Source organism: Zingiber officinale, chromosome 8A (genome assembly GCF_018446385.1).
Source record: "Zingiber officinale cultivar Zhangliang chromosome 8A, Zo_v1.1, whole genome shotgun sequence".
NCBI lineage: Eukaryota > Viridiplantae > Streptophyta > Magnoliopsida > Zingiberales > Zingiberaceae > Zingiber > Zingiber officinale.
The window spans coordinates 55,594,010-55,617,944 of NC_056000.1; the positions used below are offsets into that span (position 1 = coordinate 55,594,010).

General features: G+C 36.9%; 3 protein-coding genes and 1 pseudogene across 3 annotated transcripts; 2 read left to right on the top strand and 2 right to left on the bottom strand.

Annotated features, from left to right (window-relative positions):
* The first annotated feature begins 294 nt into the window (after nucleotides 1-294).
* On the top strand, nucleotides 295-2,569 carry LOC122011552 (protein RALF-like 33). The gene has a single exon (XM_042567938.1). It carries the CDS (start codon nucleotides 382-384, stop codon nucleotides 721-723), a length of 342 nt encoding a protein of 113 aa, XP_042423872.1. The 5' UTR covers nucleotides 295-381; the 3' UTR covers nucleotides 724-2,569.
* A 4,055-nt stretch (nucleotides 2,570-6,624) lies between these two features.
* LOC122009128 lies at nucleotides 6,625-9,932 on the bottom strand (annotated as a pseudogene).
* A 2,022-nt stretch (nucleotides 9,933-11,954) lies between these two features.
* On the top strand, nucleotides 11,955-13,889 carry LOC122009130 (putative pentatricopeptide repeat-containing protein At5g40405). Its single transcript, XM_042565146.1, has one exon. The coding sequence runs from the start codon at nucleotides 12,056-12,058 to the stop codon at nucleotides 13,787-13,789; it is 1,734 nt and encodes a 577-aa protein (XP_042421080.1). The 5' UTR covers nucleotides 11,955-12,055; the 3' UTR covers nucleotides 13,790-13,889.
* Nucleotides 13,890-20,238: 6,349 nt separating this feature from the next.
* On the bottom strand, nucleotides 20,239-23,665 carry LOC122009132 (syntaxin-132-like). The gene is made up of 13 exons (XM_042565147.1): nucleotides 23,352-23,665; nucleotides 22,699-22,809; nucleotides 22,527-22,583; nucleotides 22,335-22,383; nucleotides 22,157-22,245; nucleotides 21,883-21,956; nucleotides 21,757-21,799; nucleotides 21,421-21,481; nucleotides 21,228-21,253; nucleotides 21,076-21,153; nucleotides 20,915-20,995; nucleotides 20,678-20,743; nucleotides 20,239-20,605 (listed from the first exon to the last, which is right to left on the bottom strand). Exons 1-13 carry the CDS (start codon nucleotides 23,367-23,369, stop codon nucleotides 20,453-20,455), a joined length of 906 nt encoding a protein of 301 aa, XP_042421081.1. The 5' UTR covers nucleotides 23,370-23,665; the 3' UTR covers nucleotides 20,239-20,452.
* Nucleotides 23,666-23,935: the final 270 nt, after the last annotated feature.

Here is a 23,935-nt window from a genome sequence, read left to right on the forward strand (position 1 = left end):
TTTTTGATAAATTATCGTTTTGATATCCTTCTCAACTCGTCGTCCGCGACGCGCACCCTTGATTTGAGTGCTCGAAAGTTTAGATTACTCCCGGATGCTCCGATCATTCCTGGATATCTCGATCACTCAATTTAGGATGTAGGTCGTGGCGAGCTGACAAGAAGGATATATAAAATGCTGAATTATTAAAAAAGGAAAAAAATAATAAAAAGGAGAAATAAATTTGTACGGAGCTCGGTCGAATAATTAATGGTTACAATAAATAGAGCAGCGGAAGAGTGAATGCTCAGTGCCAAGTTGAATGTCAGAAAGCACGGGCGCCCCGCTTTCTGTTTTCTTGTCCCTGGAGAGAGGGAGGGAGGCATCACCCCACAGCACCAAATGGCCAAGCTACGGCCGACCGCCCTCACCTTTCTCCTCGTCGCTACCGCCCTCCTCTTCCATGCCTCTGCCGGTGGGGTTCCTCTCGGCTGGATCCCCTCCTCCTCCCACTCGGACTGCCGCGGTTCCCTCGCCGAGTGCCTCGTCGGCGACGAGTTCGACCTCGGTTCCGAGGTGAGTCGCCGCATCCTTGCCACCTCCGGATACATCAGCTACAGCGCCCTGAGGCGCGACACCACACCTTGCTCCCGCCGCGGCGTCTCCTACTACAACTGCCGGCCCGGCGCCCAGGCCAATCCCTACTACCGCAGCTGCTCCACCATCTCCCACTGCCGGGGATGAAGACGAATCCCCCCAGATATCTTCTCCTCCCTAAAAAAACCGCGATTTTGTTGAAGAAAACTGACTCGTTGGGTATGTATTTGTCCTCTATGTTCGAACTTTAGTTTATTTGTTTTCACTTATGCTTTTGTTGCAATGCAAACTGGGATTTTATGTTTATATGTGATTAACCATGTAAAAACATTTTATTTGTTAATCCCACTTGCCTTTTCTTGTGTGAACTCCTCCCCCCTAAAAATCTAACCAAAAAAAAAAAAACTAATAGACAATCTGTTCTTATATATTGTTGCCTCAACTAGAAATTTTGATTAGTGGTTCATGGATCTCATGCTGCTTTAGATTTAGAGTTCATTAGTTATGTTTTTTTTGTGTGTGGTTAAGGGAATTGATGAAAATTATTGAACTAAGGAGATGATTTCAATGGCAACTAGCCAATTCTAGTCAGAAGAGATAAATGAAAAAGAGTGGAAGGAGTCAGAGGCTAAGCAAGAATGAAGAAAACCTTAGCCAATATGTAATAGAAATAATGTAATCGATTTGAATATTACTAGTCTTGGATAGACATCAATAGGTGAATAAGATTTATGTAGCCAATCCAATAGTTGAGGGAGATATGATGTATTAATGTTGGTATTTCCCTTCTTTAGTTTGTGAAATGTGGAGACAAATATAACTAAACATATGACAAATCAAAGAGTATGGACAAGATTTCTTGGTGCCACTAGAAACCAGAAGGAAATTTATGAAGAACGAGAAGTAAATAAAATCAAGGGGCCAGAAAATTAATTAATATCTTGTAGCATCTTTAATAGAGTGGGAACTGTTGCAATTTAATAAGAGCGGAAAGAAAAAAAGACAAGAAGGAAAGTGACCATGGCATTTTAAAGATTACTTGCAAAAGATATTGTTGAAGTACTTATATTGTGCATCAACCATAGCAGTGTGAGAAAAGATGAAATTTAATTGGAAACTTGGTCATTGCACACTGCAAACACAGTGTGCACTTAGGTGATATATATTATAGATGAATTGTGTTTTACAGCTAGTGAAAGTTGTAAGCTACACATGAAGGATTGGAAAGATCGGGTAGAAGGAGGGTGAATAGATGATTCATCAAATTCTTACAAAAGTTACAACTCAATTAAAAGTTAGAACTTGACTAATGTAATCAGAATATAAAATGAATTGCAATAGAAGATAAATAATTAAATATTTTCAATGATAAAACTTGTAATTAAATTGCATTGTCAAAATAGGGATTTAAATTATGACGTAAAATTTTAATTTAAATTGCTACGAGAAAACTATAATTTAATTCCGACAATAAAACTGGAATTGCAATTCAGTGAGAAAACAATGTAATTGCAACGAGAAAACTTAATTTAATTGCAATGTCAATTCTAAATTTAATGTGCAACAAGAAAAATCAAGATAAAAAAGAAACAACAACACAATTTCTAATGTGGTTTGGAGACATCTCTTACTTGCTAGTGTCGCTCTGATGTGATACTTTTTCAATGAGAAATCTCACTATCAATGAAGCCAGAATGCTCTTTACAATTTTATGAATACAAGCCTTATAAGTCTCAAATCTAATCTAAAGGGATAACGATCTTTAGATCAAAACTTTGACAATCTCTTTCTTTATAATGTTGTGGAATATGAGTTTAAAATGGAAATCTCATCTTAGAGATTATATATATAATGCACGAAGGAGAAGAGTAGTAGTTAAGAAAAGTTTGGTGTACGTATAGATGACGGGCAAAACTTGCCAAGAGTAATGCTCAATAGGGTTGTAAACAAGCCGAGCTTTGGGGTGTTCAAGCTTGTTTGATAAGGTAACCAAGCCGAACCGAGCCGAGCTTAAAATGAACCAAGCTTTTGAAATGAGTGTTCAAGCTTGGCTTGGTTTATTTTTTATGAGCTTGAGCTTGTTTAAAGCTTGGCTTGAGCTTGGTTCGTTTAGATGTTATCAAGCTCTCAATTCCATCTTGACTTGAGCTTGGTATAAGCTTGGCTTGAGTTTGGTATAAGCTTGACTTGAGCTTGATTCATTTAGATGTTATCAAGCTCTCAATTCAAGTTTGTTTGATTGTTTGAAATTTTTAGTTGTTTGATTGGTTATTAAACTTGATAATTTAAATTTATTTATTTATTTTATTATATTTTATTGTTTATTTAGCATATTGAAAAGAGTTTTATTAATGAATATAGTTCGTGAACATTGTTCATGAACGTTGTTCACGAACGTTAACGAGCTGAACACATATGTGTTCAAGCTTGTTTGTTTAGCTTAACGAGCTGTTCAAGCTTGTTTGTTTAATTAATATTATGTATATTGAACGAACATAAACAAGCTCTTACCAAGCCGAACACCAAGCTTGTTCACGAACGCTTGGTTCATTTACAGCCCTAATGCTCAAGACGAGACAAAAGAACCCATAAAGAATATATATTTTGAGCAAAGAGTTGGGAATATAATCAAAGTTCCACATTAAAAATACATGGAAAAATCATAGGTTTATAAGATGAAAGATACCTTCATTGGTATAAGACTTTTTGGGTAGAGCTAAAAAATAAATTCACGAGGGTTTATGTCCAAAGTGGACAATATCATATCATTATAGAGATATGTTAATTCTTTTGGTCTTAACAAGTGGTATCAAAACCATTGTAGAAATATGTGGAATAGTGGCCTTGAACAAAAGAGGTGGAGCTCCTATAGGAGTGAACTCTAATAAAAAAGTTCAAGCATCTGGTTAGTCGTGAAAAGTCCAAGCAGGTCAAGATTGAACCTTAGGCGGTGAAAAGTATAGATATGTGGAATAGTAGCCGTAAACGAAGGAAGTGTAGCTCCTAGAGGAGTGAACTCTAAGCGAAAAGTCCAAGCATCCGGTTAGCTGTAAAAAGTCCAAACAGGTTAAGGGTGAACTCTGGATGGTGAAAAGTTCAAGAGGTCAAGGGTGACCAGATGCTAGCGGAAATCCTGGGAGAGTGAACCCTATGTGGTAAAAAGTTTTGAAGGAGAGGAGTGACCTCAATTGATTTGAGGGGAGGCCCGAAGCAGATCAAGAGTGGCTGGATGCTTGACAGAAGGTCCGAACCACGAGAATAACGGTGGTCATTTGTTTGAGGGGAAAATGGTTTGGAATATAATCAAAATACCACATTAAAAATATATGAAAAGATCATATATTTATAAGATAAAAGATATCTTTATTGGTACGAGGTATTTTAGGTAGAGTTCAAAAATCCATGAGGATTTAGGTCAAAGTGGACAATATTATATCATCGTGGTGATGACTCAATTGGTTTTCAATGGTAGGAATTGGAATCTAGATCTCATCTACGAGCTTTACAAAATCTGAAATTTGCATTTAGCATAATCTGTAACCTTTGGTCAACTAAGGAAAATTGGTTGGTTGACCAAAGCACCTTTAGATCAAGTAATGGATAACTATTTGTTATTCGTCAACTAACACTCCTTAGTCAACTAAAGCAAGCTGTTTGGTCGACTTACAACGACAACAAAAAAAACTATTGGAACCTATTTTTTTAGGCTTTCTTGGTAACTCATTTCTATCTAGGCTCATATTTATTTATTACTATATATTATACCCAAACTACAAATATTGGATATTATTTCTTCTACTATTATTAAAATTCTTCTCCAGTTAAAAGTTGTTCTCTCTTCCATGTTAAACTTGTGGCTTGATTACACCAGTCACCCCAAATTTTGTAGTTGGGATTTGAAGTCTTACTAAGATAGTTTTGAGGATTGTGTTACTTGTTTTTCCTTGAGATTTTGAGAAAATGACCACATATCCAGAGTATGTTAACATTTCTGTTAAGAATAGAGAAAAATACTAGCCCTCTTCCTAAAATCATCCTCTACTTAGGAAAGACATCCTTTTATTTTTGTCATGAACTAGCTGATAGTAATTTACCATCAGCCGTCGACTCAAACATAATACCTACTGAAGTTTGTTAATATTTATATCTTTTAGCTGATGTATTGCGTTTTTCTGGATGTGATAACATCCTAGTTTTAGTTGCAACATTTTCTTCACTTTTCTTGTTAAACTTGATTTTTTGGAGTACCTAAGTACTCATTTATTCTAAGTTTATGAAGTCCCTTTGGGATAGCAACTCTTTTGATAGCTCAATTTTTCTAGTGTAGAATTACATAATCACAAAAGATTAGGAAGAACCTCAAAACCTTTTCATTGCAGTATAAGATTGACTTGTGTTGTCTATTTAGACACGTTGAAACAAGTGAAGTGTTATAGTGATGATTTCGATCCAAGGTATTGGATGCGAGCTAAGTATTATCAAATGATAAAATCATAAAATGATTAATCATGGGGAAAAATTACAAGGTGTAAAGTATGCATATAACTCAATAATCATGATTAAAAAATTTTCCCTAATAAATATTGGCATAAATAAGGTATATGTATAAATTTTTATAATTTTTTTATTAAGAGTAGAATTATTCATGAATTTTTAAAACTTTACTACTCAAAAACATATGATGCACTTTATTGATTCAGAAATAGCAGCCGGTTAATCCCATGAATAGTCAGCTGAAAGGGAGGTTTAGTCAACTAGAATCAATCTGAAACTGGTACAGTTTGAGTTAGATCTGATCATGTATTATCCCCACAAACATATAGGTTATAATTATCCTTCACTCTATATGTTCTTTTAGTATAATAAGTTATATTAGAAAGTTATTCCGCATTTTACTGAACCATTTAAGCAAGTTTTGGTATTATCCAAATCATATATCATATTCCTAAAACACCCCTCTTTTTTCTATATAGGTCCATTAGCCCGTTTTGGATGGGCGAACGAAATTGACTAATCGAATCATTTCAAATCAAAATCAATGTACTTCTGAGATCTTTCTTAATGAATTTATGTTCTCGGATTTGAATTTGATAACCTAAATTGAGAACAATGAATTTTTAAATTTGCAAAGACTTGATAAAATTTATCACAAACTTATTATTATAAATTGTCATAATTTTTTTAAATTTGCAAAGACTTGATAAAATTTATCACAAACTTATTATAAATCATATGACAATGATACTTACTAACCAACACTTCCAATGTATTTTTATAACTCTTGATTTAAAACTATCAAACTTTTGAATTTTTGAATAGTGTAAGTACATCAATCAGTTTTATCTCAAACTGACTGATGAACCTAGAGAACTCTGAACCACTTCAAACGAAAACTAATGTATTCATGAAAACCTCCTTAATATAACTATGCTCTCAAATCTAAATTCGAAAGACTGTTAGAGTAAAAATTTAGAGATGTGCCTTCAATTTAAATTACCGCTCTCAATTTATGCTATCAAATTTAGATATGAGGGTATAAATACATTTATATTGGTTGATTGATGGACATATAGAGAAAGATGAGGGGTATTTTGGGAATATAGGATGTGATTTGAGTAATATTGTTATAGTAAAAGATGGAATCTGCCACCCGGCCCCACACGGCCTGTCTCACAGCCATTTGCGAGGAGATAAATTGGGAAGCTGCAACTGGCCACTGCGGGGAGGGTATTTTTCTCGACTTTATTGAGATTCAACCCCTTATTTATTGTAGCAATATTTATCCTGTAATAGTCAATTCAACCATGCCCCGGGGGCATAATTTGAGTAATATCGAAACTTGCTTACATGTTTTAGTAAATTACTGAAAGTTATTTATTTACCAAAGGAGGATATGCTACTAGAGACTGTAGAATTGAATACATTAATATAAGCAAAAACAAATTATAATATTTGAGAACAAAAAAAAAATGATAGTGGGTAAAGAGGATTATCTAAACCACTATAGTTTTCCCCTAAAACAATCTCAAGAATTCCAAGCAATCCCACTTAAAAAATGTCATAGAATGAAAAAGGAAGAAAGAAATTTACAAGACAATCTCGCACATAGAAAATGGAAATAAAATGAGCAAACACAAGTGCAAATCTAGCAACACATGGACAATCCTTTTTATAAACTTGCAAGTTTATGGTCTGACTATCCCGAGAACTATGGCTGCGATGATTGCGATAAGAATAAGCATTCCTATGCATGTCCATTTACGTGTGTTCCTCTGCAGCCTCTTCGCCTTCACAAGTTGACCCACACCAGAGGTTACATAATCATCAGCTTTTCCAACCTGCACAATTCGTTCCTCATCTAACGTATCTTCTTCAGTGTTATACTAGTTTAAAAAATGATGAATTGTTACCTCAGATTCAATGTTATCTAGCATTTCACCTTGTGCATCAACCAACACCGCCATGTCCAAGAATATCTTGAATAAAGGATAATAGTTAGCAAGGAAGGTAATCGAGATGCTGAAGTTTTAGCGGTCATGTGAACATCAAACTTAGTCAAAACCCAAAACTGATTCAGATTGACTGATCCAGATCAACTGACCGAATTTCAGTTTAATTTTGTTTCTCCGAATCGGAGATTGATTACCTGTTGTAACTCCAAAGCTTCCTTTCTATGTCTCTCACTACGTCATGACGTTCTTGTATTTCTGAGTGTGTCTATTATCTGCCAACAAACAACGAAAACACTTGCAACATGTCCGAGTTCGTGAAGGATGAAGCAATGAAGGATTTGAAGGAAAGAACCTGTCCTCGTCCTTGCTCCTGAATTGCTTTGGCAAATATTTGCTCACCATTTCCTGTTTCTATCAAACGATCTATTGTCTGCAAGATTCGAGAAATTATAATGTCATACATAGTTAGCAGTGAGCAAATGAACAATGGAAGAACGATTGTACCTCTTCATCTGTATGAGTGCCTGTGACTGTTCATGAGTAATTCAGGAGAAATATTAGAGAAGTTTTGGAATTGAGAGGATCTTTTATTTTGTTTAAGAAAAACAAAATCTTCAGATAAGCTACAAGAGTTAGTCATTTTTTTGTTTGGGTTTTCTTTTTCAAGAAAAGAGAAAAAGGAAAGGTGGTTGTAAACCTGTATAGACTCTTCTTTCCAGGATCTCTCGATATTCCCTCTGTATTGTTTCCCTGAGAGCCTGCATACCAAAATGTAAATTAGCAAATGGAAACAACCTAAGTAATGAATGAGCCCCTTCTTGAAGTTTGTATAAAAGGATAATCCGGTGTACAAAATTTCGACCAATATCTGAAAAAGGTTAAATTATATTGGGTCTATTGTACATAATTTTATTGTCATTAATTATCTTTTTTATTTTTCCCTCTTTTCTCAATTGGATAAAATTACACGTCATAAAGCAACACAAGGATGCCTCATGGATAGAGAAGTGTAAAAGATTTATATCTTACCTGAAATTGGTTCATCCTTTCTTTCAACTTGTTCTTTAATCCTCTGCAAATGTTCAGAATTGAGAAATGGCTCAGAACAAGAAACGACGGGTAGTGAAATAAATTTTTATTTGAGTTAAAAATTACACTGTAGTTGCAGTTCTTGATCGATCCACACTAGATCCTTTTCCACATCCAGGCTTCTTCCTGTTGGCTAGGTTCTAAAAATTGGAGAGTTTAAGTCGAAGTTAATATAGGAAATGAAGAACTAGGCTAGGGCTAAATTTCTAGACATTTGACAGTGAGGATTTATTACTTATGCATTCTTTGTTAATGAAATATAAAATAATTCCACTGCGATAGGACTTGCTTCAGCATCAAAATTCAAAGAGCAAAATAAATTTGAATAGGAGCACCATACATCTCTGTCTAGTTCTTCGAGTTTCGATTTTACTGAGCGAGCAACTCTCAAAACTTCATCGATGTCTTTGTCCATGCGGTGCTTCAGTTCTGCATCCATGACGGTAACGATATTTCGATAGACAACCGAAACTCAAACAAAGAAATTGTGAATCAAAACCCTTGAAAGTCCTTATTACCTTTCATGGCTGCTGCCTGTAGCACTGTTTTTGACTCCGCATTGGCATCCTGCATAGTTTAACACTGAAGTTAGTGAAATGAGTATAAAGGAGACTTGTGCGCAAAGCTTTCGAGGCAAGTTGGAAACCAAGGTAAAATTCAGTTGGCACACAGATACTTCACTACCTGATGGAGAGATCGAGACTTCATACCTGGAGGTTCTTCAAAAGCTGAGATAGTTTGTCGATTTGTTTTTCAACGTCTTGGACCTACACAACGTACAAAGGATCTAAGAATGTCGAATGCATTGGCTGTATTGTTATACATTCTACACTTAATTGTGGAATGCATTGGCTGTATTGTTATACATTCTACACTTAATTGTGGGAAGAATGTGGTAATGGTATCAACTGATGCCAAAGGTTACCTGTGTGAAGAAACCTTCAAATCCCTGCTCAGATGAATTTACAGAAACTTGCCTTCCCATTTCGATATCTCCGAATCCTGAAGCTCCATCTCGAGCAAGCTCAAAAGAATCCTAATAATTAAGCAAGCAAAATCAAACTAGAAAAAGGAAGTTGGTAATAATTGGACAAGAATAATGAGTTATCAAGGAGGTTTTTATTGGAATCTTTAAAAGGAAGAGTGCTCCACTTCATTTTGTTCTCTTCAAAAATACACTTATTTTTTAAGATATTGTAGCAACTATGGCCATTGTTGGACAATCGAATAACCCTGAAGCCGAATATTATAGTTATCAATGATACTCTGTCCAATTGAACTTGAAACAATGTTTTCAGAACAGCTAACAAAGAGTGAACAAAAGATAGAGAGAGAGAGAGCATCAAGATTTCCAACACTCAAGACTTTGATTAAACATTTGATGAATTCGATAGGACACATAAAACCAACAGCTATGAATTCGTCCAAAATCAACAGCTGAGAATTGATTGAGCTCATTTGGATTGAAAGCGTCGAGTAAATCAATCGTCGATGCCATGGTTTTAAGGTCGTTCTTGGACCACCCCAAAACTGCACGATTTGGAATGACAAGAATCAAAACAAAAAAAAAAATGGAGATTACCGTAAGAAGATTATTCATGGCGCAAGAAGAAAGAAATCCTCAAGATCCAGTAAGGAGTTCCTCAACCGAGAGATGGAGACGGAGCTGAAAAACAAGAATCCTTCATCCAGCACACGGATTTGACCTGGTTGAGAGGGGAGCGGGGGATTAGGCAGGCAGCCCGGTCAAGGGTTTGGGATGGAGCACACGAAACCCCGGGGGTTTTTCTAACGGGTAGGATTCGATATTTTTGACCGAGTAGGCAACAGCGTTACCGTTCGGCGAATCAGAATTGACCGCGCATGCATCCGGATCGGCTGATATGGACGGATCACGGATAGGGTTCAGGGCGCTGTAAGGCAACAGGATCAGGTTGCGGAGGGCGACCGTTGTTGGCGCGCTGGGGTGGAAGAAGATATCGAACGAGAGAAGGTGAGACTTCTTTTGTTGCTGTTCTTGGTTTCTGGAATATTTTAAGAACGTGGAGTTCTCGAAGGCGAAATTCATTTTGCACCCTGTATTCTACCTTTTCTTTGTAAAATAACCTTCGTTAGCTTTATATCAAAATACAAAGTTGGAATTCAGAAGCATCCGCACCATTACCCACAGATTGGGACCTCTTGTTTGATTTATTATTATTTTTTTAATTGGCATGAGGTATTTAATTTTTCGAATGGATTAATTTTAAGATGATCGATCAAGTCCCATGGAATTTTTTTTTATCGATTATTAAAATAAAATACTCGTGGAGGCCCATCAAAATGACCATATTCTTAGGTCTATTTTTTCACAGTTGAAATTCGAATCTTAAATTTTTAATTATTAGTTAGAAGAGTTAATCATTAGATCATTGCCCCTCATTATATCAAAAAAGATGGAATCTATCATTTCAATGGCCTTATATGGTTAGCCCTATGACCATATATGAAGAGGTAAATTAAAAAGATATAGTTGGCCACTGCAGGGAGGGTTGTTGGTTAGACTTTACTGAGAATCGACCATTGCCTATTATAGCAAGTTCAATAGGCAACTCAACCCTACATTGGGAGCTACATCATTACCTTGGTAGCAAAAGGTGAAATCCGCTATCCTAATTGCCCTACACAGTCGGCCCTACGACCAGCTATGAGGAGATAAATCGGAAAGTTATAGTTGGCCAATGCAGGAAGAGATTTTTTTCTTCGACTTTGCTGAGATTCGAACCCTTGTCCTATAATAGTAACTCTGTCTCATATTAACCAACTCAACTCTGCCCCAGGGGTAATATATCTTCCAAAAATAAAGCTTATCACAACAATAGTCAGCCATGAGGCACGCAAGTGCAAGGGGGCTTAAACCCTCTTATTATACCACGAACGATTTTGTAAAAGGTGAAATCTGTCACCTCTGGTAGCCCCTTATAACTGGCCTATATCATTAGAAGGGAATAAATTAGGAAACTGAAGCTAACTATCACATAGAAGGATAATTCCTTAATTTTTACCTGGATTCAACCTTGCTCAATTTTGTAAACCTACCATATGATAATCAACTCAGCTATACCCTAAGGGCGGCTTAAAGTCCCTCATGCCTTTTGAAAAAAATGATTAATCAGATCAGGTAACATCAGATCTGGGACGATTAGCTCAACTCCACAAAAGTTTTCCACCTGTTGCTACGGTAAATCGAGAAGCGCTCGTGGCGGACAGTCCAAAAGGCCAACATATAAATGTGTTGTAGGTAGGAATCGAACTGTGAATACCTTGATGATAATTGGTCGTCTTCCACTGCACCATAGCCCTCCTCAAAAGGTGATTTGCTCACCCCTATTGCCCCCGTCAATCTGTCCCTAAGCTAACACGATGGAGGTAAATCATGGATGACTACTATCCATTAATACAAGTGGCCAAGGTATGGGCTGGGTATATTCGGGTACGTCGAGTTTTGACTTTAAGACCTACAACACCCTATGTCTCAATCACCGCAAAATAGTCCTCTTGCCCTTTGAGGCAATTCACTCGCCCTCAGCGTCCCGCCACCCCATCCCTAGACCAACACGAAAGAAGTAAATCACAAGTTGCTACTACCCATTAGTACAGATGACAAGGCATAGAGGGAGGCATGCTCGAACACGTTAAATTTCAACTTCAATACCTCATATAATAATACCTTATATCATTATTGCATCACCCCGAGGAGATGTCCTAATAATCTTTGAAAAAAAATTAATAATTTTAATTAGTCTTATTGTCAATCTCTAATAGATTGGCTCGGTACCCTACTGTCCTTTCATTGTGGCAATGAAAGGGCAGTCAGTTTCTTGCTCCAGTGGAAATTTTTTCTTTAATGGGCAACGATTGCGCACATTCTTTTCCTACGCTGCTGCTCCGCTCCTTTTATGACTCGGGATCTCCTCTCGCGCTGCAGTCACAGTAAGCAGGTGAAGCAGATCCAGGCCCGCCTCGTCACATCCGGCCTTCTCCTCGCCAGCGTCTTCCACCACAACGCCCTTCTCCGTGCCCACTCCCGCACCGCCTCAGCCTCACCTTCAGTTTCACCTGCCGCCGCTTTCCCCATTTACACCCATCTCCTCCGCCGTGGCCTCCGCCCCGACTCCTACACCCTACCCTTCCTCCTCAACTTCTGTTCCCTCCTACTAGCCCGCTACCATGGCCTCTCCGTCCACGCCCACGCCATCCGCCTCGGCCGCGACGCCGACCTCTTCCTCGCCAATGCCCTCATCCACTTCTACTCCGTCGTCCGCGACCTCGCTGCTGCTCGCCGCATTCTCGATTTGGCCTCCTTCACCGACGTCGTCTCCTACAACTCCATGCTCACCGGTTACCTGCGGGCCGGCGATTTGGACTCCGCCTGGTCGTTGTTCGACGGAATGTCTGAGACAAACGTCGTCACTTGGTCCGCTATGATCTCTGGCTGCCTTCAAGGAGGGCGATCCAAGGAGGCGTTGGCTCTCTTCTCGCGGATGCAGGCGGAGGGACCAGAGCCAAATGATATGACCCTCGTCAGCGTCCTCGCTGCCTGCGCTCACTTGGGAGCTCTGGAGCAGGGAAAGTGGATTCACAGCTACTTGAGGAGTAATGGAATCAAGATCAGCGTCTTCCTGGGAACTGCATTGATCGACATGTATGCTAAGTGCGGCCAGGTTCAACTGGCCTTGAATCTGTTCGATGAAATGCCTGAAAAAAATTTGTTGACTTGGACCACTATGATCAAGGGCCTCGCCATGCACGGCAATGGTGTCGAGGCACTGCAACTCTTCTCGGTGATGGGGGCATCAGGCTTTGTCCCTGATGATGTCGCATTCATAGGCGCTCTTTGTGCTTGCACTCATGCGGGGCTGGTCGATCAGGGTCGCGAGATCTTTGATTCCATGAGAAAAGACTACGGCATTGAGCCAAAGCTGGAGCACTATGGATGTATGGTTGATCTATTGGCACGCAATGGCTTGCTTGAAGAGGCTCAAGGTCTGATCAAGAGCATGCCAATGGAGCCTGATGCCCTTGTATGGGGAGCACTCATGGCGGGTTGCAAACTCCACAGGAATGTCGAATTGGCAGAGCACTCTGTTAAGCATTTGATCAAACTGGAGCCGGATTCCAGCGGTGTTTATGTGCTTTTAGCAAACATATACGCGTCTTCGGGTAGACATGACAAGGCTAGGGAGGTGAGGTGTATGATGAGAACGAAGAGATTACAGAAGACACCAGGTTGCAGCTTAGTCGAGATTGGTGGGAGAATTCATCAGTTTTTGGTAGGTGACATAGCTCACCCCCTGATTAAGGACATATTGTCAAAGTGGGAAGAGATTGAGAGCTTGATAAAGCTGGAAGGATATGTGCCTGACAAGAAAGAAGTACTCCTGAACATTGACGATGAGGAAAAAGAAGATGCACTTGCTCGTCATAGTGAGAAGTTGGCAATCGCGTTTGCACTGATCAGCACTGAGGAAGGCATGCCGATTCGCGTGGTGAAGAATCTTCGAGTATGCAGTGACTGCCATCAGGTAACTAAGCTTATATCTAAGGTTTATTGTAGAGAAATTATCGTTAGGGATCGAACACGGTTCCACCTTTTCAAAGGGGGTTCTTGTTCTTGCAATAATTACTGGTAGCAGCAATTGGGACCTTAATAACTTGAAAATTGCGGATCTCTCTTTAGTGGCATCTGTATTGCTATGCTAAACCAACTTGTTTCACTCAACCATTTGATCACCTTTTTTGCTATGTTGCAATGGAGACCAGATCTCCTGGTTCATAAAAAAATGTACAGCAGATGGTCCATTTCTAATTACAGCCGGATTGTGGCCACAGCCTAGTCGTAATTAGTTGTGATTCCTTCCTGGGTTCATTGTCCCTATCAGATTATAGTTTAGGTCGGAACGGGAGACCGTCGGAAGTGGGCAAGTGTCCAGGTTGTCTGGCGCTGAGCGGGAGTGACCTCCAACCACCCGCTCCGATCTAAACTATAACTCGGTAAGGATAGTGAATCTAGGAAGGGATCATAACTAATTACAGTCGGATAATAGTTGCAATCGTGGTCCATCTCCTGATCCATTTTTTGTGGACCAGGAGATCTGCTCCTCCTGTTGCAATGACAACAAAATTTTATGTCCTTTGCTGCGAGACATAGGATTTGTTTCCAGAGATACATCATGCTTTGCTCACACCTCAATGGAAATTGAATTCGATATCCTTCTGGCAGTGAAACATAAGATTTGCTTTCAGAGATTAAATATTGGCAATTACATATAGATCTTTCGCATCATGTATCTTAGAAGATACTTTTTTTTTTTGATAATCCAAGTGCCTTAGAGGTACACGGTCTTCCCCCAATTTGCTAAACTAATCCTAGAAGCCACTCTTGAACTGCCTTGTTGCCTAAAAATGTATTTCGTAAAGGGAAGGGAAAAAAAAATGAGAGAGTGACTCTCTTATGTTGCTCCTTTAAGGGGAAAGAAAATATACACATTTTTTTTGTCAACGCGACTTGAGAGGAGTAAAGGCAAGATTCTGTACTTAGTAAAATTAATTTTTAAAACTTGAAAAGAATAATAAATCAAAAAATTTTAAATGCTCTGTTGCATAGGGTTGATTTTTTTTCCCCAGTTCAATAACTCATTTTTGATTATTTAAATTTTTATAAATGACATTGAAACTTTAAAACTATCACTTTATCTCATAGTTGAAGCAATCATATGATCAATATTTAGTTGGCGTTATGATAATGATGCAGCCTATCAAGTGGTTAACTAGGCATAAGGTTTATGTTTATGAGAGCATTATGAAATGTAAAGTTGAATAAAATATCTTGAGCATTGTAGAAGTGACATTTGAGATATGTACTTTAAGAACAATAGTAAAAACTTAAACTTATTCTTTTATAATGAAATCATGAAATTTATTTAAAATTCTAACTAAACATATGACAAATCAAAGAGTATGGACAAGATTTCTTGGTGCCACTAGAAACCAGAAGGAAATTTATGAAGAACGAGAAGTAAATAAAATCAAGGGGCCAGAAAATTAATTAATATCTTGTAGCATCTTTAATAGAGTGGGAACTGTTGCAATTTAATAAGAGCGGAAAGAAAAAAAGACAAGAAGGAAAGTGACCATGGCATTTTAAAGATTACTTGCAAAAGATATTGTTGAAGTACTTATATTGTGCATCAACCATAGCAGTGTGAGAAAAGATGAAATTTAATTGGAAACTTGGTCATTGCACACTGCAAACACAGTGTGCACTTAGGTGATATATATTATAGATGAATTGTGTTTTACAGCTAGTGAAAGTTGTAAGCTACACATGAAGGATTGGAAAGATCGGGTAGAAGGAGGGTGAATAGATGATTCATCAAATTCTTACAAAAGTTACAACTCAATTAAAAGTTAGAACTTGACTAATGTAATCAGAATATAAAATGAATTGCAATAGAAGATAAATAATTAAATATTTTCAATGATAAAACTTGTAATTAAATTGCATTGTCAAAATAGGGATTTAAATTATGACGTAAAATTTTAATTTAAATTGCTACGAGAAAACTATAATTTAATTCCGACAATAAAACTGGAATTGCAATTCAGTGAGAAAACAATGTAATTGCAACGAGAAAACTTAATTTAATTGCAATGTCAATTCTAAATTTAATGTGCAACAAGAAAAATCAAGATAAAAAAGAAACAACAACACAATTTCTAATGTGGTTTGGAGACATCTCTTACTTGCTAGTGTCGCTCTGATGTGATACTTTTTCAATGAGAAATCTCACTATCAATGAAGCCAGAATGCTCTTTACAATTTTATGAATACAAGCCTTATAAGTCTCAAATCTAATCTAAAGGGATAACGATCTTTAGATCAAAACTTTGACAATCTCTTTCTTTATAATGTTGTGGAATATGAGTTTAAAATGGAAATCTCATCTTAGAGATTATATATATAATGCACGAAGGAGAAGAGTAGTAGTTAAGAAAAGTTTGGTGTACGTATAGATGACGGGCAAAACTTGCCAAGAGTAATGCTCAATAGGGTTGTAAACAAGCCGAGTCGAGCTTTGGGGTGTTCAGGCTTATTTGATAAGGTAACTAAGCCGAGCCGAGCCGAGCATAAAATGAACCAAGCTTTTGAAATAAGTGTTCAAGCTTGGCTTGGTTTATTTTTTATGAGCTTGAGCTTGTTTGAAGCTTGGCTTGAGCTTGGTTCATTTAGATGTTATAGCTCTCAATTCAAGCTTGGCTTGAGCTTGGTTCGAGCTTGGCTTGAGTTTGGTTTGAGTTTGGTTCGTTTAGATGTTATAAAATCTCTCAATTCAAGCTTGTTTAATTGTTTAAAACTTTTAGTTGTTTGATTGATTATTGAGCTTGATAATTTAAATTTATTTTTTTATTATTTTATTATGTATTTAGCATATTGAAAAGAGTTTTATTAATGAATATAGTTCGTGAATATTGTTCATGAATGTTGTTCATGAACGTTGTTCACGAACATTAACGAGCTGAACACATATGTGTTCAGGCTTGTTTGTTTAGTTTAACGAGCTGTTCAAGTTTATTTGTTTAATTAATCTTATGTATATTAAACGAACATAAACAAACTCTTACCAAGCCGAATACCAAACTTATTCATGAACGCTTGGTTCATTTACAGCCCTAATGCTCAAGACGAGACAAAAGAACCCATAAAGAATATATATTTTGAGCAAAGAGTTGGGAATATAATCAAAGTTCCACATTAAAAATACATGGAAAAATCATAGGTTTATAAGATGAAAGATACCTTCATTGGTATAAGACTTTTTGGGTAGAGCTAAAAAATAAATTCACGAGGGTTTATGTCCAAAGTGGACAATATCATATCATTATAGAGATATGTTAATTCTTTTGGTCTTAACAAGTGGTATCAAAACCATTGTAGAAATATGTGGAATAGTGGCCTTGAACAAAAGAGGTGGAGCTCCTATAGGAGTGAACTCTAATAAAAAAGTTCAAGCATCTGGTTAGTCGTGAAAAGTCCAAGCAGGTCAAGATTGAACCTTAGGCGGTGAAAAGTATAGATATGTGGAATAGTAGCCGTAAACGAAGGAAGTGTAGCTCCTAGAGGAGTGAACTCTAAGCGAAAAGTCCAAGCATCCGGTTAGCTGTAAAAAGTCCAAACAGGTTAAGGGTGAACTCTGGATGGTGAAAAGTTCAAGAGGTCAAGGGTGACCAGATGCTAGCGGAAATCCTGGGAGAGTGAACCCTATGTGGTAAAAAGTTTTGAAGGAGAGGAGTGACCTCAATTGATTTGAGGGGAGGCCCGAAGCAGATCAAGAGTGGCTGGATGCTTGACAGAAGGTCCGAACCACGAGAATAACGGTGGTCATTTGTTTGAGGGGAAAATGGTTTGGAATATAATCAAAATACCACATTAAAAATATATGAAAAGATCATATATTTATAAGATAAAAGATATCTTTATTGGTACGAGGTATTTTAGGTAGAGTTCAAAAATCCATGAGGATTTAGGTCAAAGTGGACAATATTATATCATCGTGGTGATGACTCAATTGGTTTTCAATGGTAGGAATTGGAATCTAGATCTCATCTACGAGCTTTACAAAATCTGAAATTTGCATTTAGCATAATCTGTAACCTTTGGTCAACTAAGGAAAATTGGTTGGTTGACCAAAGCACCTTTAGATCAAGTAATGGATAACTATTTGTTATTCGTCAACTAACACTCCTTAGTCAACTAAAGCAAGCTGTTTGGTCGACTTACAACGACAACAAAAAAAACTATTGGAACCTATTTTTTTAGGCTTTCTTGGTAACTCATTTCTATCTAGGCTCATATTTATTTATTACTATATATTATACCCAAACTACAAATATTGGATATTATTTCTTCTACTATTATTAAAATTCTTCTCCAGTTAAAAGTTGTTCTCTCTTCCATGTTAAACTTGTGGCTTGATTACACCAGTCACCCCAAATTTTGTAGTTGGGATTTGAAGTCTTACTAAGATAGTTTTGAGGATTGTGTTACTTGTTTTTCCTTGAGATTTTGAGAAAATGACCACATATCCAGAGTATGTTAACATTTCTGTTAAGAATAGAGAAAAATACTAGCCCTCTTCCTAAAATCATCCTCTACTTAGGAAAGGCATCCTTTTATTTTTGTCATGAACTAGCTGATAGTAATTTACCATCAGCCGTTGACTCAAACATAATACCTACTGAAGTTTGTTAATATTTATATCTTTTAGCTGATGTATTGCGTTTTTCTGGATGTGATAACATCCTAGTTTTAGTTGCAACATTGTCTTCACTTTTCTTGTTAAACTTGATTTTTTGGAGTACCTAAGTACTCATTTATTCTAAGTTTATGAAGTCCCTTTGGGATAGCAACTCTTTTGATAGCTCAATTTTTCTAGTGTAGAATTACATAATCACAAAAGATTAGGAAGAACCTCAAAACCTTTTCATTGCAGTATAAGATTGACTTGTGTTGTCTATTTAGACACGTTGAAACAAGTGAAGTGTTATAGTGATGATTTCGATCCAAGGTATTGGATGCGAGCTAAGTATTATCAAATGATAAAATCATAAAATGATTAATCATGGGAAAAAATTACAAGGTGTAAAGTATGCATATAACTCAATAATCATGATTAAAAAATTTTCCCTAATAAATATTGACATAAATAAGGTATATGTATAAATTTTTTTAATTTTTTTATTAAGAGCAGAATTATTCATGAATTTTTAAAACTTTACTACTCAAAAACATATGATGCACTTTATTGATTCAGAAATAGCAGCCGGTTAATCCCATGAATAGTCAGCTGAAAGGGAGGTTTAGTCAACTAGAATCAATCTGAAACTGGTACAGTTTGAGTTAGATCTGATCATGTATTATCCCCACAAACATATAGGTTATAATTATCCTTCACTCTATATGTTCTTTTAGTATAATAAGTTATATTAGAAAGTTATTCCGCATTTTACTGAACCATTTAAGCAAGTTTTGGTATTATCCAAATCATATATCATATTCCTAAAACACCCCTCTTTTTTCTATATAGGTCCATTAGCCCGTTTTGGATGGGCGAACGAAATTGACTAATCGAATCATTTCAAATCAAAATCAATGTACTTCTGAGATCTTTCTTAATGAATTTATGTTCTCGGATTTGAATTTGATAACCTAAATTGAGAACAATGAATTTTTAAATTTGCAAAGACTTGATAAAATTTATCACAAACTTATTATTATAAATTGTCATAATTTTTTTAAATTTGCAAAGACTTGATAAAATTTATCACAAACTTATTATAAATCATATGACAATGATACTTACTAACCAACACTTCCAATGTATTTTTATAACTCTTGATTTAAAACTATCAAACTTTTGAATTTTTGAATAGTGTAAGTACATCAATCAGTTTTATCTCAAACTGACTGATGAACCTAGAGAACCGAACCACTTCAAACGAAAACTAATGTATTCATGAAAACCTCCTTAATATAACTATGCTCTCAAATCTAAATTCGAAAGACTGTTAGAGTAAAAATTTAGAGATGTGCCTTCAATTTAAATTACCGCTCTCAATTTATGCTATCAAATTTAGATATGAGGGTATAAATACATTTATATTGGTTGATTGATGGACATATAGAGAAAGATGAGGGGTATTTTGGGAATATAGGATGTGATTTGAGTAATATTGTTATAGTAAAAGATGGAATCTGCCACCCGGCCCCACACGGCCTGTCTCACAGCCATTTGCGAGGAGATAAATTGGGAAGCTGCAACTGGCCACTGCGGGGAGGGTATTTTTCTCGACTTTATTGAGATTCAACCCCTTATTTATTGTAGCAATATTTATCCTGTAATAGTCAATTCAACCATGCCCCGGGGGCATAATTTGAGTAATATCGAAACTTGCTTACATGTTTTAGTAAATTACTGAAAGTTATTTATTTACCAAAGGAGGATATGCTACTAGAGACTGTAGAATTGAATACATTAATATAAGCAAAAACAAATTATAATATTTGAGAACAAAAAAAAAATGATAGTGGGTAAAGAGGATTATCTAAACCACATAGTTTTCCCCTAAAACAATCTCAAGAATTCCAAGCAATCCCACTTAAAAAATGTCATAGAATGAAAAAGGAAGAAAGAAATTTACAAGACAATCTCGCACATAGAAAATGGAAATAAAATGAGCAAACACAAGTGCAAATCTAGCAACACATGGACAATCCTTTTTATAAACTTGCAAGTTTATGGTCTGACTATCCCGAGAACTATGGCTGCGATGATTGCGATAAGAATAAGCATTCCTATGCATGTCCATTTACGTGTGTTCCTCTGCAGCCTCTTCGCCTTCACAAGTTGACCCACACCAGAGGTTACATAATCATCAGCTTTTCCAACCTGCACAATTCGTTCCTCATCTAACGTATCTTCTTCAGTGTTATACTAGTTTAAAAAATGATGAATTGTTACCTCAGATTCAATGTTATCTAGCATTTCACCTTGTGCATCAACCAACACCGCCATGTCCAAGAATATCTTGAATAAAGGATAATAATTAGCAAGGAAGGTAATCGAGATGGTGAAGTTTTAGCGGTCATGTGAAACATCAAACTTAGTAAAAACCCAAAACTGATTCAGATTGACTGATCCAGATCAACTGACCGAATTTCAGTTTAATTTTGTTTCTCCGAATCGGAGATTGATTACCTGTTGTAACTCCAAAAGCTTCCTTTCTATGTCTCTCACTACGTCATGACGTTCTTGTATTTCTGCGAGTGTGTCTATTATCTGCCAACAAACAACGAAAACACTTGCAACATGTCCGAGTTCGTGAAGGATGAAGCAATGAAGGATTTGAAGGAAAGAACCTGTCCTCGTCCTTGCTCCTGAATTGCTTTGGCAAATATTTGCTCACCATTTCCTGTTTCTATCAAACGATCTATTGTCTGCAAGATTCGAGAAATTATAATGTCATACATAGTTAGCAGTGAGCAAATGAACAATGGAAGAACGATTGTACCTCTTCATCTGTATGAGTGCCTGTGACTGTTCATGAGTAATTCAGGAGAAATATTAGAGAAGTTTTGGAATTGAGAGGATCTTTTATTTTGTTTAAGAAAAACAAAATCTTCAGATAAGCTACAAGAGTTAGTCATTTTTTTGTTTGGGTTTTCTTTTTCAAGAAAAGAGAAAAAGGAAAGGTGGTTGTAAACCTGTATAGACTCTTCTTTCCAGGATCTCTCGATATTCCCTCTGTATTGTTTCCCTGAGAGCCTGCATACCAAAATGTAAATTAGCAAATGGAAACAACCTAAGTAATGAATGAGCCCCTTCTTGAAGTTTGTATAAAAGGGTAATTCGGTGCACGAAACTCCTACCAATATCCGAAAAAGATCAAACTATATTGAATCTATTGTACATAATTTTATTGTCATTAATTAGCTTTTTTATTTTTCCCTCTTTTCTCAATTCGATAAAATTACATGTCATAAAGCAACACAAGGATGCCTCATGGATAGAGAAGTGTAAAAGATTTGTAGCCTGCTTACCTGAAACTGGTTCATCCTTTCTTTCAACTTGTTCTTTAATCCTCTGCAAATGTTCAGAATTGAGAAATGACTCAGAACAAGAAACCACGGGTAGTGAAATAAATTTTTATTTGAGTTAAAAATTACACTGTAGTTGCAGTTCTTGATCGATCCACACTAGATCCTTTTCCACATCCAGGTTTCTTCCTGTTGGCTAGGTTCTAAAAATTGGAGAGTTTAAGTCGAAGTTAATATAGGAAATTAAGAACTAGACTAGGGCTAAATTTCTAAACATTTGACAGTGAGGAATTATCACTTATGCATTCTTTATTAATGAAATTTAAAATAATTCCACTGTGATAGGACTTGCTTCAGCATCAAAATTCAAAGAGCAAAATAAATTTGAATAGGAGCACCATACATCTCTGTCTAGTTCTTCGAGTTTCGATTTTACTGAGCGAGCAACTCTCAAAACTTCATCGATGTCTTTGTCCATGCGGTGCTTCAGTTCTGCATCCATGACGGTAACGATATTTCGATAGACAACCGAAACTCAAACAAAGAAATTGTGAATCAAAACCCTTGAAAGTCCTTATTACCTTTCATGGCTGCTGCCTGTAGCACTGTTTTTGACTCCGCATTGGCATCCTGCATAGTTTAACACTGAAGTTAGTGAAATGAGTATAAAGGAGACTTGTGCGCAAAGCTTTCGAGGCAAGTTGGAAACCAAGGTAAAATTCAGTTGGCACACAGATACTTCACTACCTGATGGAGAGATCGAGACTTCATACCTGGAGGTTCTTCAAGAGCTGAGATAGTTTGTCGATTTGTTTTTCAACGTCTTGGACCTACACAACGTACAAAGGATCTAAGAATGTCGAATGCATTGGCTGTGTTGTAATACATTCTACACTTAATTGTGGGAAGAATGTGGTAATGGTATCAACTGATGCCAAAGGTTACCTGTGTGAAGAAACCTTCAAATCCCTGCTCAGATGAATTTACCGAAACTTGCCTTCCCATTTCGATATCTCCGAATCCTGAAGCTCCATCTCGAGCAAGCTCAAAAGAATCCTAATAATTAAGCAAGCAAAATCAAACTAGAAAAAGTAAGTTGGCAATAATTGGACAAGAATAATGAGTTATCAAGGAGGTTTTTATTGGAATCTTTAAAAGGAAGAGTGCTCCACTTCATTTTGTTCTCTTCAAAAATACACTTATTTTTTAAGATATTGTAGCAACTATGGCTACAGTTGTTGGACAATCGAATAACCCTGAAGCCGAATATTATAGTTATCAATGATACTCTGTCCAATTGAACTTGAAACAATGTTTTCAGAACAGCTAACAAAGAGTGAACAAAAGATAGAGAGAGAGAGCATCAAGATTTCCAACACTCGACTTTGATTAAACATTTGATGAATTCGATAGGACACATAAAACCAACAGCTATGAATTCGTCCAAAATCAACAGCTAAGAATTGAGCGAGCTCATTTGGATTGAAAGCGCCGAGTAAATCAATCGTCGATGCCATGGTTTTAAGGTCGTTCTTGGACCACCCTAAAACTGCACGATTTGGAATGACAAGAATCAAAACAAAAAAAATGGAGATTACCGTAAGAAGATTATTCATGGCGCAAGAAGCAAGAAATCCTCAAGATTCAGTAAGGAGTTCCTCAACCGATGGAGATGGAGATGGAGCTGAAAAACAAGAATCCTTCATCCAGCACACGGATTTGACCTGGTTGAGAGGGGAGCGGGGGAGTAGGCAGGCAGCCCGGTCAAGGGTTTGGGATGTATCACACGAAACCCCGGGGGGTTTTCTAACGGGTAGGATTCGATATTTTTGACCGAGTAGGCAACAGCGTTACCGTTCGGCGAATCAGAATTGACCGCGCATGCATCCGGATCGGCTGATATGGACGGATAGGGTTCAGGGCGCTGTAAGGCAACGGGATCAGGTTGCGGAGGGCGACCGTTGTTGGCGCGCTGGGGTGGAAGAAGATAACGAACGAGAGAAGGTGAGACTTCTTTTGTTGCGTTGTTGGTTTCTGGAATATTTTAAGAACGTGGAGTTCTCGAAGGCGAAATTCATTTTGCACCCTGTATTCTACCTTTTCTTTGTAAAATAACCTTCGTTAGCTTTATATCAAAATACAATTTAATAAAATTAATTTAATTAAAATTTTAATAAGGGAT

Excerpts from the sequence above, each read along its gene's own strand:
- LOC122011552 (XM_042567938.1), top strand. The coding sequence starts at position 382 with ATGGCCAAGCTACGGCCGACCGCCCTCACCTTTCTCCTCGTCGCTACC.
- LOC122009130 (XM_042565146.1), top strand. The coding sequence starts at position 12,056 with ATGACTCGGGATCTCCTCTCGCGCTGCAGTCACAGTAAGCAGGTGAAG.
- LOC122009132 (XM_042565147.1), bottom strand. Across the intron at positions 22,584-22,698 it reads TTGAAGGTTTCTTCACACAG|GTCCAAGACGTTGAAAAACA; the intron begins GTAACCTTTGGC and ends TACGTTGTGTAG. Across the intron at positions 22,384-22,526 it reads AGCTCTTGAAGAACCTCCAG|GATGCCAATGCGGAGTCAAA; the intron begins GTATGAAGTCTC and ends TAAACTATGCAG.